Genomic DNA, 19113 nt, shown 5'->3' on the forward strand with positions numbered 1-19113 from the left:
CCTCAGATAGCTTTTTTGTGTATTCCATTCAGGATTCTTAGTTGCATTCACTGGGAGAGACAGAGTGAAGTCTGCCTACTCCACAGGACTTTCCATTAATCAGCTCATTTGTGAGCATTTTAGGTAGAAGATTATTTGGAGAAATTCTTCAAGCAAGGGCAGAACAACCAGTAAAGAATGTGGACAAACTAGATTTTTTTCCCCCTGTTTCTTTGTCTGTTACCAAAAACTTTCCTCAAACCAGCCATCTAGTATGTTTTCCACATCTTGGTTGAAAAATTTAGACATTTGGACATGACTTCTTCAAAGTATAGATTTTAAGAGCAGTGTTTTCTTCTTAACATATTAGTTTTTGAAGTGCTGTCTATTTTGATGTGTTATCGGACATTTTGAACAAATGAATGTAACTTATGAATCTGATAACTGTCATTTTGAGTAAAATTTGTAATAATTATTGAGCGATCCTCATTAACCATAGTTTTATCATAGGTGTTCCTTAAACATCTTGTCTTTAATCAATTCTTCATTATAAGAATAACAAAACATATAAGAAAATAAAACCAACTTCAGTATTACTGTATAGGGCCAGCAATATTTATTATGACCAATTCCTGATCTTTTGCATCTGATCTATGCTGTCAGTCTCACATGCTTATTCAGGAGTCACATTACAAACAAGGGTACCCAAATGGCCAATGAAAAGGATTTCAGCTTCATTAGTCAACAGAGAAATACAAAAGCAAGCTATTGTGCAATACCGCCAAACAGTGAAAATGAAAACCATAGACAGTGTCAATTGTTAACAAGAATATGGGATAACTGGAACTCTCATATGCCTGGCAAGAGCCTTAAATTGGTAAAACCACGCTGGAAAATGATTCAGCAATATCTGCTAAAGCTAGTCCTAAATGTGAAGATCCTAGGACCAGCAATTCCATCCCTTGGTATATAGCAAACAGAAATATATACATATATACATATGCTTACCAAAAAGAAGGTACATGAGTGTTCAAAGTGGCCTATTTATATTAGCCCAAAACTGGAAACTACCCATATGCATATCAGCTGTAGAATAGTTGAATGGATTGTGTATGGTGAGAATGGAATACTATACAGGCATGAGAATGAATGAAGTACAACTACTTATAACAAAAGGAATCTAACAAACATGATGTTGAACAAAAGAAGTTGGTATCTTGACCTAGGTGTTGGTTTCCTGGGTGTATTCACACTGTGAAAATTCATCCAGCTGTACACTTAGCATTTGTGCATATTCCTATATGTATACTTCAATAAAAAAGTATACTAAATAAATTAGATCTTGATTTTTTGTTTGTTTTATAAAGATTGACTTTTAGTGTATCTGTGTGTTACTGGCCCTTTACTGAACTCCTTAGATGGAATAGTTTTTCAGTTGACTCTCTTGGTTGTTATAGGTAGATGATCTTTTCATCAGAAAACTAGAATGGGTGTAATCTTTAGGAGAATAAAGTTTTTAATGCCAAAAAACACATAGAATTGATTCTTAAACAGCCCAATTATCTTTAAAGGAAAAAAGTAAGGCCTGCTACATCCAGAGCCCATCTAAGAGGGTCTTCTGTCTCCCTTGTCCTTTCCATGGGCCATAAACCTCTGCAGTGGGAGAACCCAGATAGCACTAGAGCAGATTGCCTTTGTGTTGACCCTTTTAAGTGAGCGACCTCTCACATTATATTCGTAATAAATGCTGATGCAGGTGAATACTAGTCATATAACATAATTCTGTTTGTCCCTCCCCAACCCCTTCGTTTTGTTTTAGAGTTTTGTTGTTGTTTGTTTGTTTGTTTTTGTTTTTGCAGATCTGTTCACAGATGCTGCTGAAACTGAAAAAATGGCCAAAAGTTTGGAAGATTCTGAAGGAGTTTATTTTGTTCCATCTTTTAGTGGATTGCAGGTATTTTTTTTTTTTAAGTTAATGGCAATTACAAACATTTCCCTCTTCATACTCACACCTAATATTATCTATCTGAAAATGTGGGCACTGAACAGAACTGAGGTGAAAGGTACTTTCTAGGGCTGAGAAGTTGTGTTTTGACCTAGCATGAATTCCACGAGAGGGCAGGGCAAATTCTGCTGGCTTCTGCTCAGAACTCCATCTCTGTGAAAACTAAAAGTTGGCAGGTTTATTATAGAACTTTTACATAAGACCCATGGTTACTTTATCATGACCAAAAATAGCCATTTCCCAGTGGGGGAAAATAGATCAGCATTCTTTAGTTAGAGGAGGTGTACCATTGAGAATTAGAAAAATAATGTTAAGGTATATATTATACCTTATTTTTTTCAGTTGTTTATAAGTTTCATTAATTTCTTTTTTTTTTTTTGGCTGCATTGGGTCTTTGTTGCTGCGTGCAGGCTTTCTCTAGTTGCGGCAAGTGGGGACTACGCTTTGTTGTGGTGCATGGGCTTCGCATTGCCGTGGCTTCTCTTGTTGCGGATCATGGGCTCTAGGCGCGCGGGCTTCAGTAGTTGCAGCACGCAGGCTCAGTGGTTGTGGCACGTGGGCTCAGTAGTTGTGGTGTGTGGGCTCTAGGGTGTGCGGGCTTCAGTAGCTGTGACGCACGGGCTCAGTAGTTGTGACTTGCGGGCTGTAGAGCGCAGGCTCAGTAGTTGTGACGCACGGGCTTAGTTGCTCTGCGGCATGTGGAATCTTCCCAGACCAGGGCTCGAACCCGTGTCCCCTGCATTGGCAGGTGGATTCTTAACCACTGTGCCATCAGACAAGTCCCTAACGTTTTAAAAAAAAATCAGAATTTCTTTTGGTTAACTGTTATGACGTGGGATGTTGGTTACCTTGCCTAACTAAAAAGTGAACTCAGTAAAATACTTGATTTTGTAATATTTAACTTCATATTTAATTGAAAGATCTGTTGATACTACCTTTAATTTTAGCATAGTGTTACAAAGACTTTTAAAAACTGTTTTCAAGTGTATTATTATAAACAAAATTCCTTTTTGGGGGGATAATTAGTCCTTTAATACTCCTCTAAATATTTTTTTCTTTCAAAAAATAAAAATTTCCCTTTCTTCTAGTCCATCCATACTCAAGCAATCAGTTACAAAAAATCCAAAATTTAAAAGTTTGGATAATATAATGTAGAACCTGGTGAAAGGGAGTTAGATCAGGGTGGTTTTAAATCCCTAAAAATACCATATTTTATAACTAGATTTTTAAATGAGCATTATTTTAATATCTGTGATAATTTCCTTCTATATACTTTATCATAAAGGGCTAAAAGTTTATAAACTGCATAAAGAGATTGCATTGCACCCTCTTCAGGGTGATGTGAGGCACGTAAATAGCATCCATGATAGGACAGGTAATGAAGAATATTTGTCTGTTTGAGGTTTAAGGAGGAAGGTTGGATGAATAGTTGTCATCAGCAAAGGGAGGGTTTAATTAGGTTACTGTGGATTCTTCCCTTTATAAAAAAATGTGTTGGGGGACCTAGTTGTGACTCTATCTTGGCAACTCTAACTTCTCCACCAGTTCGTATGCCTGTAAAAATAATGTAAACTATGTGATTAAAAAAACCAAAGTATTGCTAAAGGCCAAAAGATTAGACAACACTATCAGAGATGTGATTTTAATTTCATGTTGCTAACAAAATGTCCCTGTCCTGCCATGATTGCAACCTGGCAATATGTTGAAGTGGGTGGGGTGGGGTAGGACCGCAGGCTAGTTATTTCCTGATGTAAAATGAAACTCTTAATTGGAAACCAAAAGTTAATTCAAACAACAATAGTGTGTTGATTCTAAGCTGTTCAGAAAATAGTGGGGAGATCACCTGTAAGTTGCCAACGTCAACAACTAGAGAAAATGCGGGCTGGGAGAATGGAAGGAAGGAAGGGTCAAGTATCTGTGATACTGCCTTTAATTTTAGAATATTGTTACAGCTGCGGGTAATGGGGGGCAGGATATTGAAGGCTCCTAATAGCCTCAGGGTCATCAGCTGAGAAAGGGGCGTTGGAGGAACTTCGAGGACAGGGGAAACTTGTGGGGCAGCCACTTTAGGGAATGGGCTGGAGCATAGGGCTGTACACAGAGTGGCGTCAATTGGTGCGGCCACTGTGGCTTTGTCTAGGTTTGGGGAGGGGCATGCTAGAGCAGAGCATCCCTCACAGGTATCGGAGGCAAGAATCAGTGGTCATCTACCTGACGTTAAAGTTACTGTGATGTTGGCCATACATAGGAGGATGGGCAGGACCGTGAGCCAAGTGCCAGTCTTCAGTGGATGAGGAGTCACGCTCCAGTGAAGGTCCTTGGGTTTGCAAGGAACAGGCTTGCTTGAGCACCTCCCTCTCTTCGCCTGCCCGCCCAAGAGGAGCTGGCTGTCCACACACTCCTGAGCACCAGGATTGGGAAGGAGTTGGCAACTGACTTAGCAGTTCTCAGCGTTCTTCTCTGTGGTTTCTGCCTCTCTGTGGCTCTGCTTTCCCCTTCTCCTTACCAGCTTTGCTCTGTACCCTTTCTTCCTCATAGCTTCTGTTTACTTGTCATTCTTTTCCTTATACTTTCTGCCTTTTCACAATTTGGATATAAACACAACAACCTTTTGCCATCTTGCGCATCGTTTTCATGTCAGTTCCCTCTGAAGTGCTTCCTCGTTCAGATTCCAGGGGAGGGAATCTGATTGGGTCACCTTGTCTTTTCAAGCCTTGGGCAGAGCTGTGCTCACCCCCTGCAGTTGTGGTGGCAGCAGTAGGACTAGGGCATGCAACATGGCCGCTTTAGACAAGGATTCAAGCAGTTTGCTGAGAACCCCTCCCCCTGTAATTCCCCCTCTAGTTCTGTGAGTGACTGGGATATCTGAGCCATGGAAAGGTAAAGGGATATAGAGCACGACATTGATGCGGACCTAAGCAAACACGGGGGAGGCGACGTGTCTGCTGACAGCAGATGCATGGTGGCGGACGGTGGTCATGGGAGGCTAGAACAGTCCTTCTGGTCCTTGTGTATGGAAGCCTGTGGACCTGCCACCGCATAGCTGCAGCTGAAGCCATTTGCCCAGCACAGAGCCAGGCTCGTTATAGCAACCAACCACAAAATCAGTGGAAGGCACGTCTCAGAGTTGTTTAAGGGTTAGAGGAGTTTATTTACAACAGAAGGAAAAGTTGAAAAGGCATAGTAAAAGAGTTATGAAGAAAGTGAGTAATAGTGGGAAGGCTTTGAGTAAGAAATGACAATTAAAAATTACAGTGGCAGCTAACCTGTGAATACTCGCTATGTCTCAGGCACTGTCCTAAATTCATTACATGCGTCGTCTCATTTAATCCTCAGTCACTCAACAAGGTAGAAGATACTCTTATCATCCCATTCTGAAGCTGAGGAAGCTGAGGTTTGGAGCTGTTCTATCACTTGGGCAGTGTCACACAGCTAGTGAGTGACAGAGCTGGCTTTAGGACTCTGGAGTCCAGGTTCTTAACCGCTCTGCTGTTTCCTGGGAGAGCATAAAATATTCTGACAACAGGAATACATAACTGGAGCCAGAGGAACTTACTTTTAGGGTCTAGGTTGACAAGGACAAGAGGCATGGTGGCCTTAACCATTGTGCAAGTCCGCAGCAGATTAGGCTGAGGTTCCAGTGGGGACAAGGGCCTGCAGGTAGTCTGTACCCCGGGCAGGAGTCTGCTGGTTTTGCTTAGAGAGCCACACACAACTTTGCTGAGTCCTGCTGTTCTGGAAAGCTCACTTGATGGGCCTGGCGGTGATAGATTGGAGGTGTGGCTGGAGGCTGTCTGCCCTGGCAAGATGTGACCAGGCCCTTAAAAGTACCTTGCCAGTGTTTTTCCTACTTTATCATCCCAAAGGGAGACTCAGTTGGACTAACAAATGCAGGGACACTGTAACCTATTAAGAAATTTTTAGGTTTCTATGGAATTTATAACCCCTTAAGTTGGCCTATTACTAACGGTAAATTTTGTTCATACCTATTTGTACAAAAGTGATTTCAGGCCAATTATACCAGGATTTTATGTGATATATTGGAAGAAGTAACTTTTACGCAGAAAAAAACCATAGCAAGGGAATTCCCTGGCAGTCCAGTGGTTAGGACTCGGCTCTTTCACTGCCGGGGCCCAGGTTCCATCCTTGGTCGGGACCTGAGATCTTGCAAGGCACGCGGCACAGCCAAAAAAGACAAAAAAACCCATCACATACTACTAGGGACTAACTGAACTGGCTGAGTCTGGCCCATCTTTGTCATACAGTATTATATCACTTGGTATATAGACCAGCTTTACTATATAACTTAGCTTTTACTGAGTGAATCACCAAAAGATTTTTTAATAAATTTGAAAAATTATCAAGATAAGATCACAAGGAGGAAAATCATGGCTATGATAAAGCTAAGATGTAATGTGGAATTTCTTCATTTAAGGCATTAGGAAAAGTATTATTTGTTCATGGATTCAACAAATGCATATTGATCCCCTGTGTGGGGCTAGGTGCAGTGCTAGGCCCTGGATTCTTTACTGTTGTTGCCTAATATCATAAATGACCCAGCCTACGACTTCCCTGGTGGCGCAGTGGTTAAGAATCCGCCTGCCAATGCAGGGGACACAGGCTCGAGCCCTGGTCCGGGAAGATCCCACATGCCGCGGAGCAACTAAGCCCGAGCGCTACAACTACTGAGCCTGCGCTCTACAGCCCGCGAGCCACAACTACTGAAGCCCGCGTGCCACAACTACTGAAGCCCGCACACCTAGAGCCCGTGCTCTGCAACAAGAGAAGCCACTGCAATAAGCCCATGTACCATGAGGAAGAGTCTCCCCCGCTCGCCTCAACTAGAGAAAGCCCATGCGCAGCAAAGAAGACCCAATGCAGCCAAAAATAAATAAATTAAATATATAAATTAAAAGAAAAAACACTATTTAAGCTAAGAAATAGAGTTTACTTTGAAAGTCTGACAAAATATTGGGTGTAAGTTATGACACTGGAAAACACATTTTTTTGCGTTGTAGTTTTTTTATCTTAAGTCTAACTTAATATCCTCAAAAAACCACTCTACATAGTAAACCATTTCAGTGTAAACACTTTACAGTTGGAGAAAAGGGGAAATACTGGCATTGCTTTTCATTTTCCTCATATATATCAAGCTAAGCATTTCATAATCTGTTACTCTGGGCTTCAGTCCCTTTTCTTGGTACAGGTGCAAACAGAAGATCCAGCCCATAAGTCTAATGTCTGTGACTCGTCCTTGCTTAAATCCTATCAAAAGGTTATTTGAATAGTTAACATCATTTGGGGGCTATCATTTATGTTAAAACTATTTATCTCTAAATGAGCATTCTTGTTTTTCTAACATGGCTATGTTTTTACTGTATAATATACCTTCAAGTCTATAGATATAATTTTGAGCAGTAATAATATATTCTTACTGTCTTTTACTTCAGGCTCCATTAAATGACCCGTGTGCGTGTGCCTCTTTTATGGGTTTGAAGTCTTCCACCAATAAATACCACCTTGTACGAGCAATATTGGAGTCAATAGCTTTCAGGTACCAGAACCTGCCCGAAACTCCCCCCTCCCCATACAGTATTGCTATTTCCTTTTATTAATTTCTACTAAACTAAATTTTAAAATTTCTTAATTTTAACTGTTTATACCTTTAGTTTAATTCATACTGTATATGATATAATCTATTCTTATTACTAATTTTTTTGCATCTCTTTTTTTTCACATTTAATAGTACCAGTACCACTTAGATTTGATATCTGAAAATTGAACGATTTTTAAAATATCCAATTTATTAAGCATAAAAGATTCAAAATTTGGACTTTCAAAAGCTTTTATTTCCTTATTCATGAAGGAGAATTCTAACTAGTAATGCTGTTATACTCAAAGATTGACTCATTATGTATATTTCCTTTGGTCTTTTTGTTACGGGGCAGGTGTAGCTCATTAAAATTAAGAACGCAGCTGTCATGAATGGAACAAATGGAACAGTTGTAATGTTTAAAGTAACATTTTCTGATTACAAAATCATTATTTTTATATTTGATTTCTATTAGATGCTATTTATGGTGTGTCATCCATACCTATTAAATGGATGCTTGCTTTAAATTTTTATTTGCAGGAATGGTAATAGATTAAATTTAGTTCTGAAATAAAAATTACGTTCTTTTGCATCACAGTGCAAAACAGAAGGCCCTGAACCTCTTGTTTACTTGACCATCTGTTATTGACGTCCAGATAGCCTAATATATTTCTTTAATGTTTTCTTTTGCATATTTTATAAATATCATGTAAATAAAGCCACAGTTATTATTCTAGATTGGAAAAAACCAGAGAATTATTATGATATGAACTGCCTCTAAATAGTTTCCTTGTTTTTTTAACTAGAAACAAACAGTTATATGAGGTGATGCAGAAAGAGATCCACATTCCTGTAAGAAAAATCCGGTAGGTAAGCTTTGTTTCTAATAGATTTAATTAGAAATTAGAAGTTAAGTGGTAGCTGCTGTTGGCATTTTCATGATTATGATTATTCAGGATTTCAAAAAGAACTTATGCTTACCTTCTTTGCAACAAAATTCTTGGTCATAGGAATTTGGAGAGGAAGGAAAGCTAATTTTGGATTTAAGGAGAATATAACCCAATATGGAATCTGAGAGGATCTTAGCACCCTTATGTGTATTATAAGAATCTTTAAACTTTAAAAATAAAATCAAGGATCTAAAAAAAAAATGTGTGGCTTTTTAAAAAAGAATTAATAATGTATTTATGCTTTTGTTACAGTAATTTATCTCCAACGTCTTTCTCCCCACAGAGCAGATGGAGGAGTTTGTAAGAACAGTTTTGTCATGCAGATGACTTCAGACCTGATTAACGAGACGATAGACAGACCCGTCCACGTTGATATGTCCTGCGTAGGTGCAGCTTCTCTAGCTGGCCTTGCTGTTGGTATGTGTGGGTTTTATAAAAACGAGAGCTGTCTTACAAAACCATTTCTTACAGATAACATTTCTCCTCCCAAATCACAAAATTATAGATAGAGAGGGTCTGGAAAGCCTTGGTGTCCATTAGACTCCATACACGTATGCACATCACTCACAAAATACTCCCGTGATCTCTTCTGTGGGTGGGTCTGGTTGCACCTCTTCCATCCTTGGTGCTCTCCTTCAGTCAGAAGTATGAGGCCAGGAAAGCTAATTCTCAACTGCTCCGGTCTTTAGCAAGGGAATGTCTCTGGGTAAACTTTCTGATTAGATAAGCTTGTATTTGGCATTAGAAACCACTCCACTCTTTCATTTAGTGAACATTTGTTGAGCACCTGCTACATGACAGTCGCTGCTGGGAATAATAGAGTTTAAATGATATAGTCCCTGCTATGGGAGTCTCCAGTGGGAGCAGTCAAGCAAGTCAACCCATTATTATTCTTGTGTGATAAGCCCAGCGAACAGCCACAGTGTCAAGCAATTGGTGTAGGCTTTCCCAGAGGCGACAATGTATAGTTCAATTTTGAAGGGGTTAGCAGACAACCAGGTGAGGAGAGAATAGAGGTGAGTGGTCCAGTAGAGAGGGCAGCTCGTGCAAAGGTACTGGCCCATTATGGTGCTGATAGGATGAGAGCAAGAGGGGAGGCTGGAGAGGTACATAGAGGTCCAGTCATGGTGGCCTCTTCATAAAGAGGAGTTTGGACTTGATCTTGAATGCACTGGAGGGCCACTGAACAATTTTAAGCAGAAGGGCATGGTTAGATCTACATTTGAACAAATCACTTTGGCAATTAGTGTTTTCACTAATTAGTTGGGAGGAGTAAAGAACAGACATGGGGAGGCCAATTAGAGGGCTCTTTAGGAGCAGGATGATGCCTTGGGACACTGGGAGTGTTTTCCTGTGTTCCTATATGGAAGGGAGGAGTGTTTGTACGAAACAGGATATCTTGCACTTAAAAGTTTAGGCTATTATTTAGCAATTAAAGTTATGGACCCAAAAAGCATCAAATCTTGGTAAGTTCACCTTATACTTTATTCTACTAAAAATCTGTTAACTTTGAATAAAATGGGAACAATCACTTTCATTTGTTCATTGATTGGTGTTTGATTAATTCAAGTTGAAGAAAATAACCTCCCCTTAAATAGTCATTCCCGTTTACAAATTTAAGTTCCTTTGTATGTTTCAACTCTTAAGTATAATATAGCTGATGTTATTTTTAGTAATTTCACATGACTAATTGAGCAAACTTAGAACTATAACAAGGAAATTTCTCCAGTACTTAAACAACTCTTGAAAAATGAATAAATTAAGCTTATCATTACAGTAAGCCAAATGCTCATAAGCATTCCAATATTGTTTATAAAGTTAATCAAATTGATCTACACTTATCACCTTATAAAGCTAAATATGTCAAATTCTCTTGAACATTTAATACACTTCAAATAACAAACACATGCAAGTTATTCTTACACATAACATAGTGGCTTGAGTTGTATCTACTTCACTTTATCTGTATTTAATTTCAAAACTTTTCAATACAAAGATACTTCACTAACTACAGGGAGTAGTTTTACCTTCTCAGAAAATCTGAAATTTCTGGTTGGATTACTTCTCTCTCAGAAATATGAGACATGAAGGCTACGCAAATTCTCTGTATTTTCAAAATTCACCCAGAAACTGGGTCTGTTCAATACACGTTTAATAAAGTGACTTTTAAGAGTATGTATGCCGTTAAGTGTAAATAATAAATTCTGGAAGTAAGAATTTTAAGAACATAGTTATTTTCATGACTAGATTTATCTAATTGTAGTATACTAATAAAAATTATTCTTAGCCTTTTAATAACATCCATAAAATAATTAATATCTTTAAATATAGACAGTCTAAAACACTGACTTTGTAAATAGAATGTGACCTGATGGAAAATTTTAGAAGAAAGAATTTTATGTGTCAGCTTTATTGGTAAGAGAAAAATGTACTTCTTGAAGACTTGTCAACTGTGTTAATACTTCAGAGTAAAGTGAGATGTACCAAGTTTATTAACAAGAGATCGCTACCATTTCAGACTATGTATGATCGTAGTTATAATATGTTTTCTTACTGCTTTTTATTATAAATCACATGATCCTCTTTGTAAAGAACAATATATGCCAGAACTACAAGATTATCTTGATGGGGGCTTCCCTGGTGGCGCAGTGGTTGGGAATCCGCCTGCCAATGCAGGGGACACGGGTTCGTGCCCCGGTCTGGGAAGATCCCACATGCCGCGGAGCAACTGGGCCCGTGAGCCACAACTACTGAGCCTGCGCATCTGGAGCCTGTGCTCTGCAACGGGAGAGGCCACGACAGTGAGAGGCCCGCGCACCGCGATGAAGAGTGGCCCCCGCTTGCCGCAACTGGAGAAAGCCCTTGCACAGAAACGAAGACCCAACACAGCCAAAAATAAATAAATAAATTTATAAAAAAAAAAAAAAAGATTATGTTGAACTGGAATTTAAAAGCCTTGTATGAAATGCAATAGTTTGAAAAAGAACTATTTTTATAGTTCTTAAAGAACTATAAAATATAAGAACTATAGTTCTTAAAGAACTATTATATTTATTATATTAATCCCCAACTTTGAATTTTATGCATATCCTGAGGAGTTGCCTCTTACCTCAAGATATATGACAAAAAAATCTTAACTTGGGGAATTCCCTGGCGGTCCAGTGGTTAGGACTCTGTGCTTTCACTGCTGTGGGCCCGGGTTCGTTCCCTGGTCGGGGACCTAATATACTGCACAAGTTGCAGAGTGTCACCAAAAAAAAAGAAAAACCTTAATTTATCATTGTTTTGCTTTGTTTTTTTTTTAAATAAATTTATTTATTTATTTATTGTCTGCGTTGGGTCTTCGTTGCTGCACGTGGGCCTTCTCTAGTTGCGGTGAGCGGGGGTACACTTTGTTGTGGTGCGCAGGCTTCTCATTGCAGTGGCTTCTCTTGTTGTGGAGCGTGGGCTCTAGGCGCACGTGCTTCACTAGTTGTGGCACGTGGGCTCAGTAGTTGTGGCACACAGGCTTAGTTGCTCCACGACATGTGGGATCTTCCTGGACCAGAGCTTGAACCCGTGTCCCCTGCATTGGCAGGCGGACTCTTAACCACTGCGCCACCAGGGAATCCCTATCATTGTTTTTTAAATTGTATAAAAAGAAAGTATACTATTTCTTACTTGGGTTGTTTTTTTTTTTTTCTTAAAAGCTAGTCATGAAATTAAATGATGGCAGGATGTGGTTGCTCTAGAAATGATTTGGTGCTGTTCCACACAGAAATAAAGCTGCTAGTTAGAAACCAAAAGATTTTAAAATCCTGATGTATTTATTCCCAGGGATAGTCAATCTAACCAAGCTCAAAGCAACAAAATATTTTGAATTGTGTTTTAAAGTAATAACTGTTCACCTGTGCACCAGTTCACATAGGTTTGTGGATAAACTTTATGGACTCATTATTTGCCTTCAAACTTGAGAGTAAATTTTTTCATCTATAGGGTTTTGGACTGACAAGGAGGAACTAAAGAAACTGAGGCAAAGTGAAATAGTTTTCAAGCCACAGAAGAAATGGCAAGAATATGAAAAGAATATGGGAAACTGGGTCAAAGCAGTGAAACGCTCCATGAATTGGTATAACAAGACATAGCACTAACGGAATGACTGAAACCACGCGTGGCTGGTTGTGTGATGTGCAGATGAGACAAAGCTCAGGGACAACAATACGACCACGACTGAGAGGAGAAGACTGGAGCCGAGCTCTGCAACCCGAGAGAAAAAGCACTGCTTTTTTGAAAACAAAACAAAACCCCTCACTGAAAAAAATTCTAAACCTTGGTAAGATTGTAAGGCAACAATACCTCAGAACTTTTAAATCTTCTGTTTTGTAGCAAATTCCCAAGGACGTTAGCCATTTCCAACCATGTTTTGACAGTCACGGGTCCTCCTCCTGTTTGTACTGGGCCAATATGAACATAATTGTTTACTATCTGAGTAAATAGTTCCGGGTCAAGCACCGTTCGTGTTTTGTTCCAAAATGATGTGAAAAGTGTTCCCTTAATTCTTTAAAATGAAGTGGGCTATTTGAAGTCCATATAGCTAAAAAGAAAGAATAACCAAGAAAATGTGGAATTTTGAAACATTAATATTTTCTATTTAAAGCCATAATTGTTCAGTGTTGTATCCAAATATGAGCTCAATATGTCTCTCTTAGATAGGCTCATTTGGTAGTCAATTCTTTCCTTTACTGGGTTTAAAGACACTGCCTTAATTTTTCCTTGTTTAACCGAAATCTGAGCTTTCTTTATATATTGAAAAACACTGAAAAAAATCATTTTAGTCAATAAAACCAAAAAGGGTATTGATTCATAAAGAATAGGAGAATACTTTCCTTCTCAGATAGGATTTGTTTCAAAAATTTCTGGGTAAAGTATAAAATCTCATTTTTTACAAAATACAGGTAGTATATATAAATCTTGCCTTTCTTCTCCTCTTCTCTATCCTTCTTACTTGTTGAGATGCTGGTGTAAACGTCTTTTATTTTTATTAAGTGCCTAGATGACAGAGCTTAATTTGAAGAAAGCGCCCTAATTTATTGGTGACTTAAGAATTGCCTTCATTGGGGTATTTTGCTTGTCCAGGTACCTTCCTTATTTTTGTCCAGTCTACTCATCTCTCTGAGATTTGTGCAGTGAGGTAGCTGACAGAGGGGATGGGAGTGTGGTCATGCTAATGACTGCCCCTCAGCCACTGAGCCAGAGATCCACAGAGAGGAACAGCGAGAGCCCTACATTTTCAAACTCACTTGATAGAAACAAGGTAGAGTAAGGTAAGACGTAAGAGTTGCGAGTAGCTTCAGGCCGGATGTAAAATTGTCCTAAGGCAAGTTGACCACCTTCCAACATGTTCTCGTGTTATTTGCCCCTCCCTGTTTGTGGGCTAGGTTCCTTTTCGATTTGCAGCAATAATGTATTTATTTCCCTCTTGGTCAGGCTTTATCATATCACATAAAGTCCTACTGTTATAGAGCTCACTGTTAAATAATAATATAATTAAAGAAGTGACTGTTATAGGGAAGTTTGCTGTTACTATCATGTATGTCCATTTCAGAGACAGGTAATAGATATTAGACTTGGAAATATTTTTGTTAAGTCAAGATGTTTTGTTTACTGTAATAAGTCAGATCCCCTTATGTAGATAATATCTTACTCTTCTTTTCATTCTTTCTGTTATTCACATCCTTTTTTACAAAGCTTAGTGGCCAATTAAAAGCTTTCTTATCAAAGTCATATGAAAGCCACTCTGTTTTACTATTTCTTATAGAGTCTGCTTCTCAGTGGGTATGATGTCCATAGGAAGTAATTGTCTTTTTGTATTAGGATGTACTGAATTGTGATATTATTAATACCTAAACATTTGTTAGTTCATTCATATTCCACATTGTTCTTTCTCATCATGAAACCACAAAATAAAGGAGAAATATCTTTTAGATAATGTGGAATAATAACTGAATATCTTTTTACTGGAATTGAGCATCTCCTCAAAAATGAGTGGCTAATTTTTTCTTCCATTAGTTTAGAAGTTAATCTTCTATTTTTAATATGTCTGGCCTTTTTTTTAGTAACACAGTTTACTAAATCTTTTGTCAGATTTGACCTAAATCAGAAACATGACCACATTTGCTTTTGTGGTTGTAGAAAGTGTTGATTATCAGAATCAATTGAGCAAACAATTGTCCTCTCAAGTTTATTTTTCATATGTATGCTAATAATTGAAGTTAAAAAAAATTTCTATGCTAATATTTCTCAGCATGTTTTATTTCCTCACTATGGGTCTATCAGATAATTTTAGGAGATCTGTAGCTATCTTATCAAGGAGGAGAATCTTCCTGTACAATCCTTCCTAAAGTGGTACTAAATGCTTTTATACTATAGACTTAACTGATTTTTAAATTTTTTTATATCCAACCATGACATGGTTTCTCAACCTCAGCATCATTGACATTTGAAGGCAGATAATTCTTTGTTTTGGGGTGCTATGTATTATAGGATGTTTACCAGATCCCTGACCTTTACCCACTGGCATCCATCTACTTACTGATGGCAAAATGTCTCCAAACATTGCTAAATGTCCCCTGGGAGACAAAATCACCCCCCAGTTGAGAACGAGTGATGTAGACTGTTGGAAGAAAACTGAAGACTCAGTGAATGTAGAGTGTCTATCGTACTCCTTTTCTCTCTGCTTCATTTTTACCTTAAGGAATGGTTGTTAGCAAAAAGAAGTAGGAGTATCTTAAAATAAATAGCGTTTCTACTTTGCTGGTTAATGAGGTGGGGAAAAAATGTCATGTTGTAATTGTCTTCTGCTGTTTTTATCCACCTACCCTCACCCCCATGTCTGCATTCTCTGTGGTCTTAATGAGTGAGTTTATGACTTCAGTATGGGATTAATGTAGTCTCCAGATCATCTTTGATTTGATCTGCCTTTTTATTTCCTTTTCATCTCTGAACAAAGGAGATGATTGCTCTTTTATCTGCCTCTGCGCAAGCCTCCACCAAACTAGAAGTTCCCTGAAAGCAGAAAACATGTCTGCTTCCACAGAACTTAACTCTGTGCCTTCATATTTGTGGGATGAATTTTTACTTTGTGTTTGTAAGTGCAACTTCTTTTGCATATACATTTTGTCCGTGATGTTACGTATGTTTACTGACAGGGAGCAGCTTCTATTTGTTACAGTAAAGTATGTTTTGTTGGATTAAGAAGGACTACTTTGTTATGAGAACTAGAATCCTCATACTGTTTATTTTAAAATTCTTTGTATGTTTATATATTTGCATATCTATTTGTGTAGAGATACACATATTAACTTTCGAAGGTACAACTGAAGCCTTTCTATTCACAGGTTTTGTGTATTTGACTGCAGATGACTCACAGATTGAATCTTAGGAACGCCAAACACTCTCATGTTAGAGGGAAGAAACTTCAGAAATACCCCCTTTTGCAAGGCACTTATACTGAGGACCAGTCTTTAATTAAAAAAATAATCTAGCCCAGGAGTTTGGCAGTAATTTTAAAATTCTTTGAGGTGAGACATAGCTGGACCCTGGGGCTCCTCAACTTTAAGTGATTCTAATCATCCCAGAGATAGCCTAGAAGGCTTTAATCTATCCCAGAGGATTCTGAATCCCTTTGGGAAATTTATATCATGTTTCTCAATTAAAATTAAAAGCCCAAAACACACCCTGGATCTATCTGGTCCCAGAGTCCTCATCTTGCATACTCAAATCCAGGTCATCTGGTTCAAACCAGCCTAAAGGGGTAACTCCAAAGAAGTCAAATAGGCCATCAAGAATCACATTGTTTTTTAAATTTTGGATCCTCATAGCTGTAAATATTTTGGCACCAGCATCTATTGTGAGTCACTGGTTATTTTGTCACCATATTCCCATGGGACCTTTACCCCTAGAGGGATGCAGGAATGATCATGGGAATGGGAATGATAGAGGCAGGAACCTGCAGAATCAGATGTTTCTGAAATTCTCTGTTATTCTATTTCCATTGTCTTTCCCCCCACTTTACATTACATTTGGTTTATTAAAATAAAATGAATGTGTCTGTATAGATATCTATATTGTGTAGAAAATAAATGATAAGGTTTCCAATTTAAATGAGCCATATCTTTACAAGAAACTGCCAAACTGTTTTCCAGAATAGCTGTACCATTTTACATTCCCACCAGCAATGTATGAGTGATCCACTTTCTCTACGTTCTCACCAGCATTTGATGTTGTCACCATTTTTTACTTTAGTCCACTGTGATGAGTGTGTGGTTTTCTCATTGTGGATTGAATTTGCATTTCCCTAATTAATAATGATGTTGAACATCTTTTCATGTGCTCTTTTGCGATCTGTTTGTCCTCTAGTGAAATGTCTGTCCATATCTTTTGTCCATTTGCTAATTGGGTTGTTTGCTAAAGGAGCCATATCCTTAAAGGAATATCCTTTTTAAAAACTTAAAAAAAAAAAAAAATCAGTCCAGTGACTTAAGAAGTCATTAAGTAGCATTTTCAAATCCTTCTGGGCAAAATGTATATAGCATTTGAACATGACTTTGTAATGTACTGAGCAGAAAAGCTCTTGTATTTCTTGCATACTTATTATGTAGTGTGGTGTTAACACTGTATAATAGCAAAAAAGTTTCAAAGATACCTTTACTTAGAATGTTAAGTAAAGTGTACAAATACATGTTTTGTACATAGGTATCATAATCCTAAAAATATTTTTTATTTAAAATAAGCTGATTTGTGTAAGTATTTCAGAATGACTTTGTGGAAAATTAACTCAAAATTTTCCTATTTGTGCAAGACAGTTAATATAGATTCCACTTTGTATGCATCAGTAAATTTATAATTTTATTTCTCTGATGTTCTTTATGAATTTCATAGTTTTATTAAATGGTCATTGAGAACATCATAAATCATTGTTAAAATCTGTAGATAAAATCAAGGATGTAGAATAAAAGGAATCCTTTTTCATGTGTATGGGAATTTTCCTGTTACTTTTTTGTCTACTTTAACTTTTGGATTTATTTTTAAATTTTACCTGGAAATTCTTATTTAATACCATTTCCTGTTTCGGTTTCTGCACACTAAGAACGTCACAGAGAACTAAGCATATGTTAACTTCAGTTGTGACTCAAGATAAGTTTTGGCTTGTGTTTCCCTTTTAACTGGAAGAAGAAAAAAATGAGGCTTAATATGGTTAGAGAAGAAAGGTTTTCTGTAACCCTGCCTCTTTAGATCCTGTTTAGGCTTATTCTATATTCTGCATTCTTGCACAGAGGAAATTACTAGAGATGAGAGTTAATTCTTTGTAGTGGAAAAAAGATGATACAATCTATTGTGAAAATATACTGTATATATAAATGTTTAGAAAAATTTTAAATAACTGGAGGAAACATACTTTCAAACACTAATGTGATGGAATTAACCTAGCAGCTGTTAAAATCCATTCTGAAAATTATCATTAAAATTATTTGGGAAATTATAACGAAACAGTGAGTGATCTGTACATATTGTGTATTAAAGCCATTTTTTTTAGTGTTTCTCTGTTCGTTGCTTCACATCCGCACACATAAATAGCGACATCCCGATGATGGCAGAGGATTCAGTCAGACAATCTGGATTCCATTCCCTGACCGGAGGGGAGCCCATGGTTCATTCTGTAGTAGGAATTTTGAAGGATGATAAACATTCAATTATTTGAAGAAAGGAAGGGGTATGGTTTTGATTTTATTGTAGTTCAAAGTCATATTAGTCTAATGAGGAGGACAAGGAAGGGGCAGATATGTGGAGCTAACTTTTCTGAAATGTATGTGACTATAAATTGTATTAAATATTATAAAATTATTTTTAGGGAATTCGCTGGCGGGCCAGTGGTTAGGACTCCGTGCTTTCACTGCCAAAGGCCGAGGTTCGATCCCTGGTTGGGGAACTAAGATCCCACAAGCTATGCAGTGCGGCCAAAAATATACATATATATATCTGTGTGTATATATGTATATATACGTATATCTACATATATGTGTATATATATGTATATCTACATATATGTGTATATATATCTACATATATGTGTATATATATGTATATATACGTATATATGTGTATATATGTATATATATATATGTAAAGAATCTGGCTATGTAAAAGAAATTGTAGGAAAAAAATAAATGAGGGTGATAGGAACAAATAGTGGATTCTTTACTATTTAGAAACAACCCATTAGGATGTGGAGATTGTAAGGCAAATACCTTAGATTTGCTAAATTACCCCTCCCCCTTCCCCACCACTTGGGCAAGGTCATTAGCCACCAGATCCCAGGGAATTCTCATATTCTTTAACCCAGCCCACAGGGTTGTCCTGTCTCTCCCAGAAGGTCCTGTCTCTGTCAGCATCCCAGTTTCATCACCAAACTCTGTCAAGAACTGAGAAGAATTTGAAGTTTTTCTGTACTTGGAAGCTGATGAGTTAGCCTCCCACAGCTCCATGGATACTGGCAGCAGATATGAGACTCCTGGGTCAGAGACTAAAGACTTTATTACTCATGACAT

The 19113-nt window shown here is 37.7% G+C and overlaps 1 protein-coding gene across 1 annotated transcript in view; it reads left to right on the plus strand.

Moving 5' to 3' along the window:
* GK5 (glycerol kinase 5) overlaps positions 1-18055 on the plus strand; it is an 81758-nt gene extending 63703 nt beyond the window's left edge. The window contains exons 12-16 of the mRNA XM_082393773.1: positions 1839-1933; positions 7435-7538; positions 8384-8443; positions 8811-8944; positions 12503-18055. Coding sequence (XP_082249899.1) covers positions 1839-1933; positions 7435-7538; positions 8384-8443; positions 8811-8944; positions 12503-12651 — 542 coding nt within the window. The 3' untranslated portion in view covers positions 12652-18055. The remainder of the gene's footprint in view (positions 1-1838; positions 1934-7434; positions 7539-8383; positions 8444-8810; positions 8945-12502) is intronic.
* Positions 18056-19113: the final 1058 nt, after the last annotated feature.

Source organism: Balaenoptera borealis (assembly GCF_965194805.1).
Source record: "Balaenoptera borealis genome assembly, chromosome: 5".
Taxonomy (NCBI): Eukaryota; Metazoa; Chordata; class Mammalia; order Artiodactyla; family Balaenopteridae; genus Balaenoptera; species Balaenoptera borealis.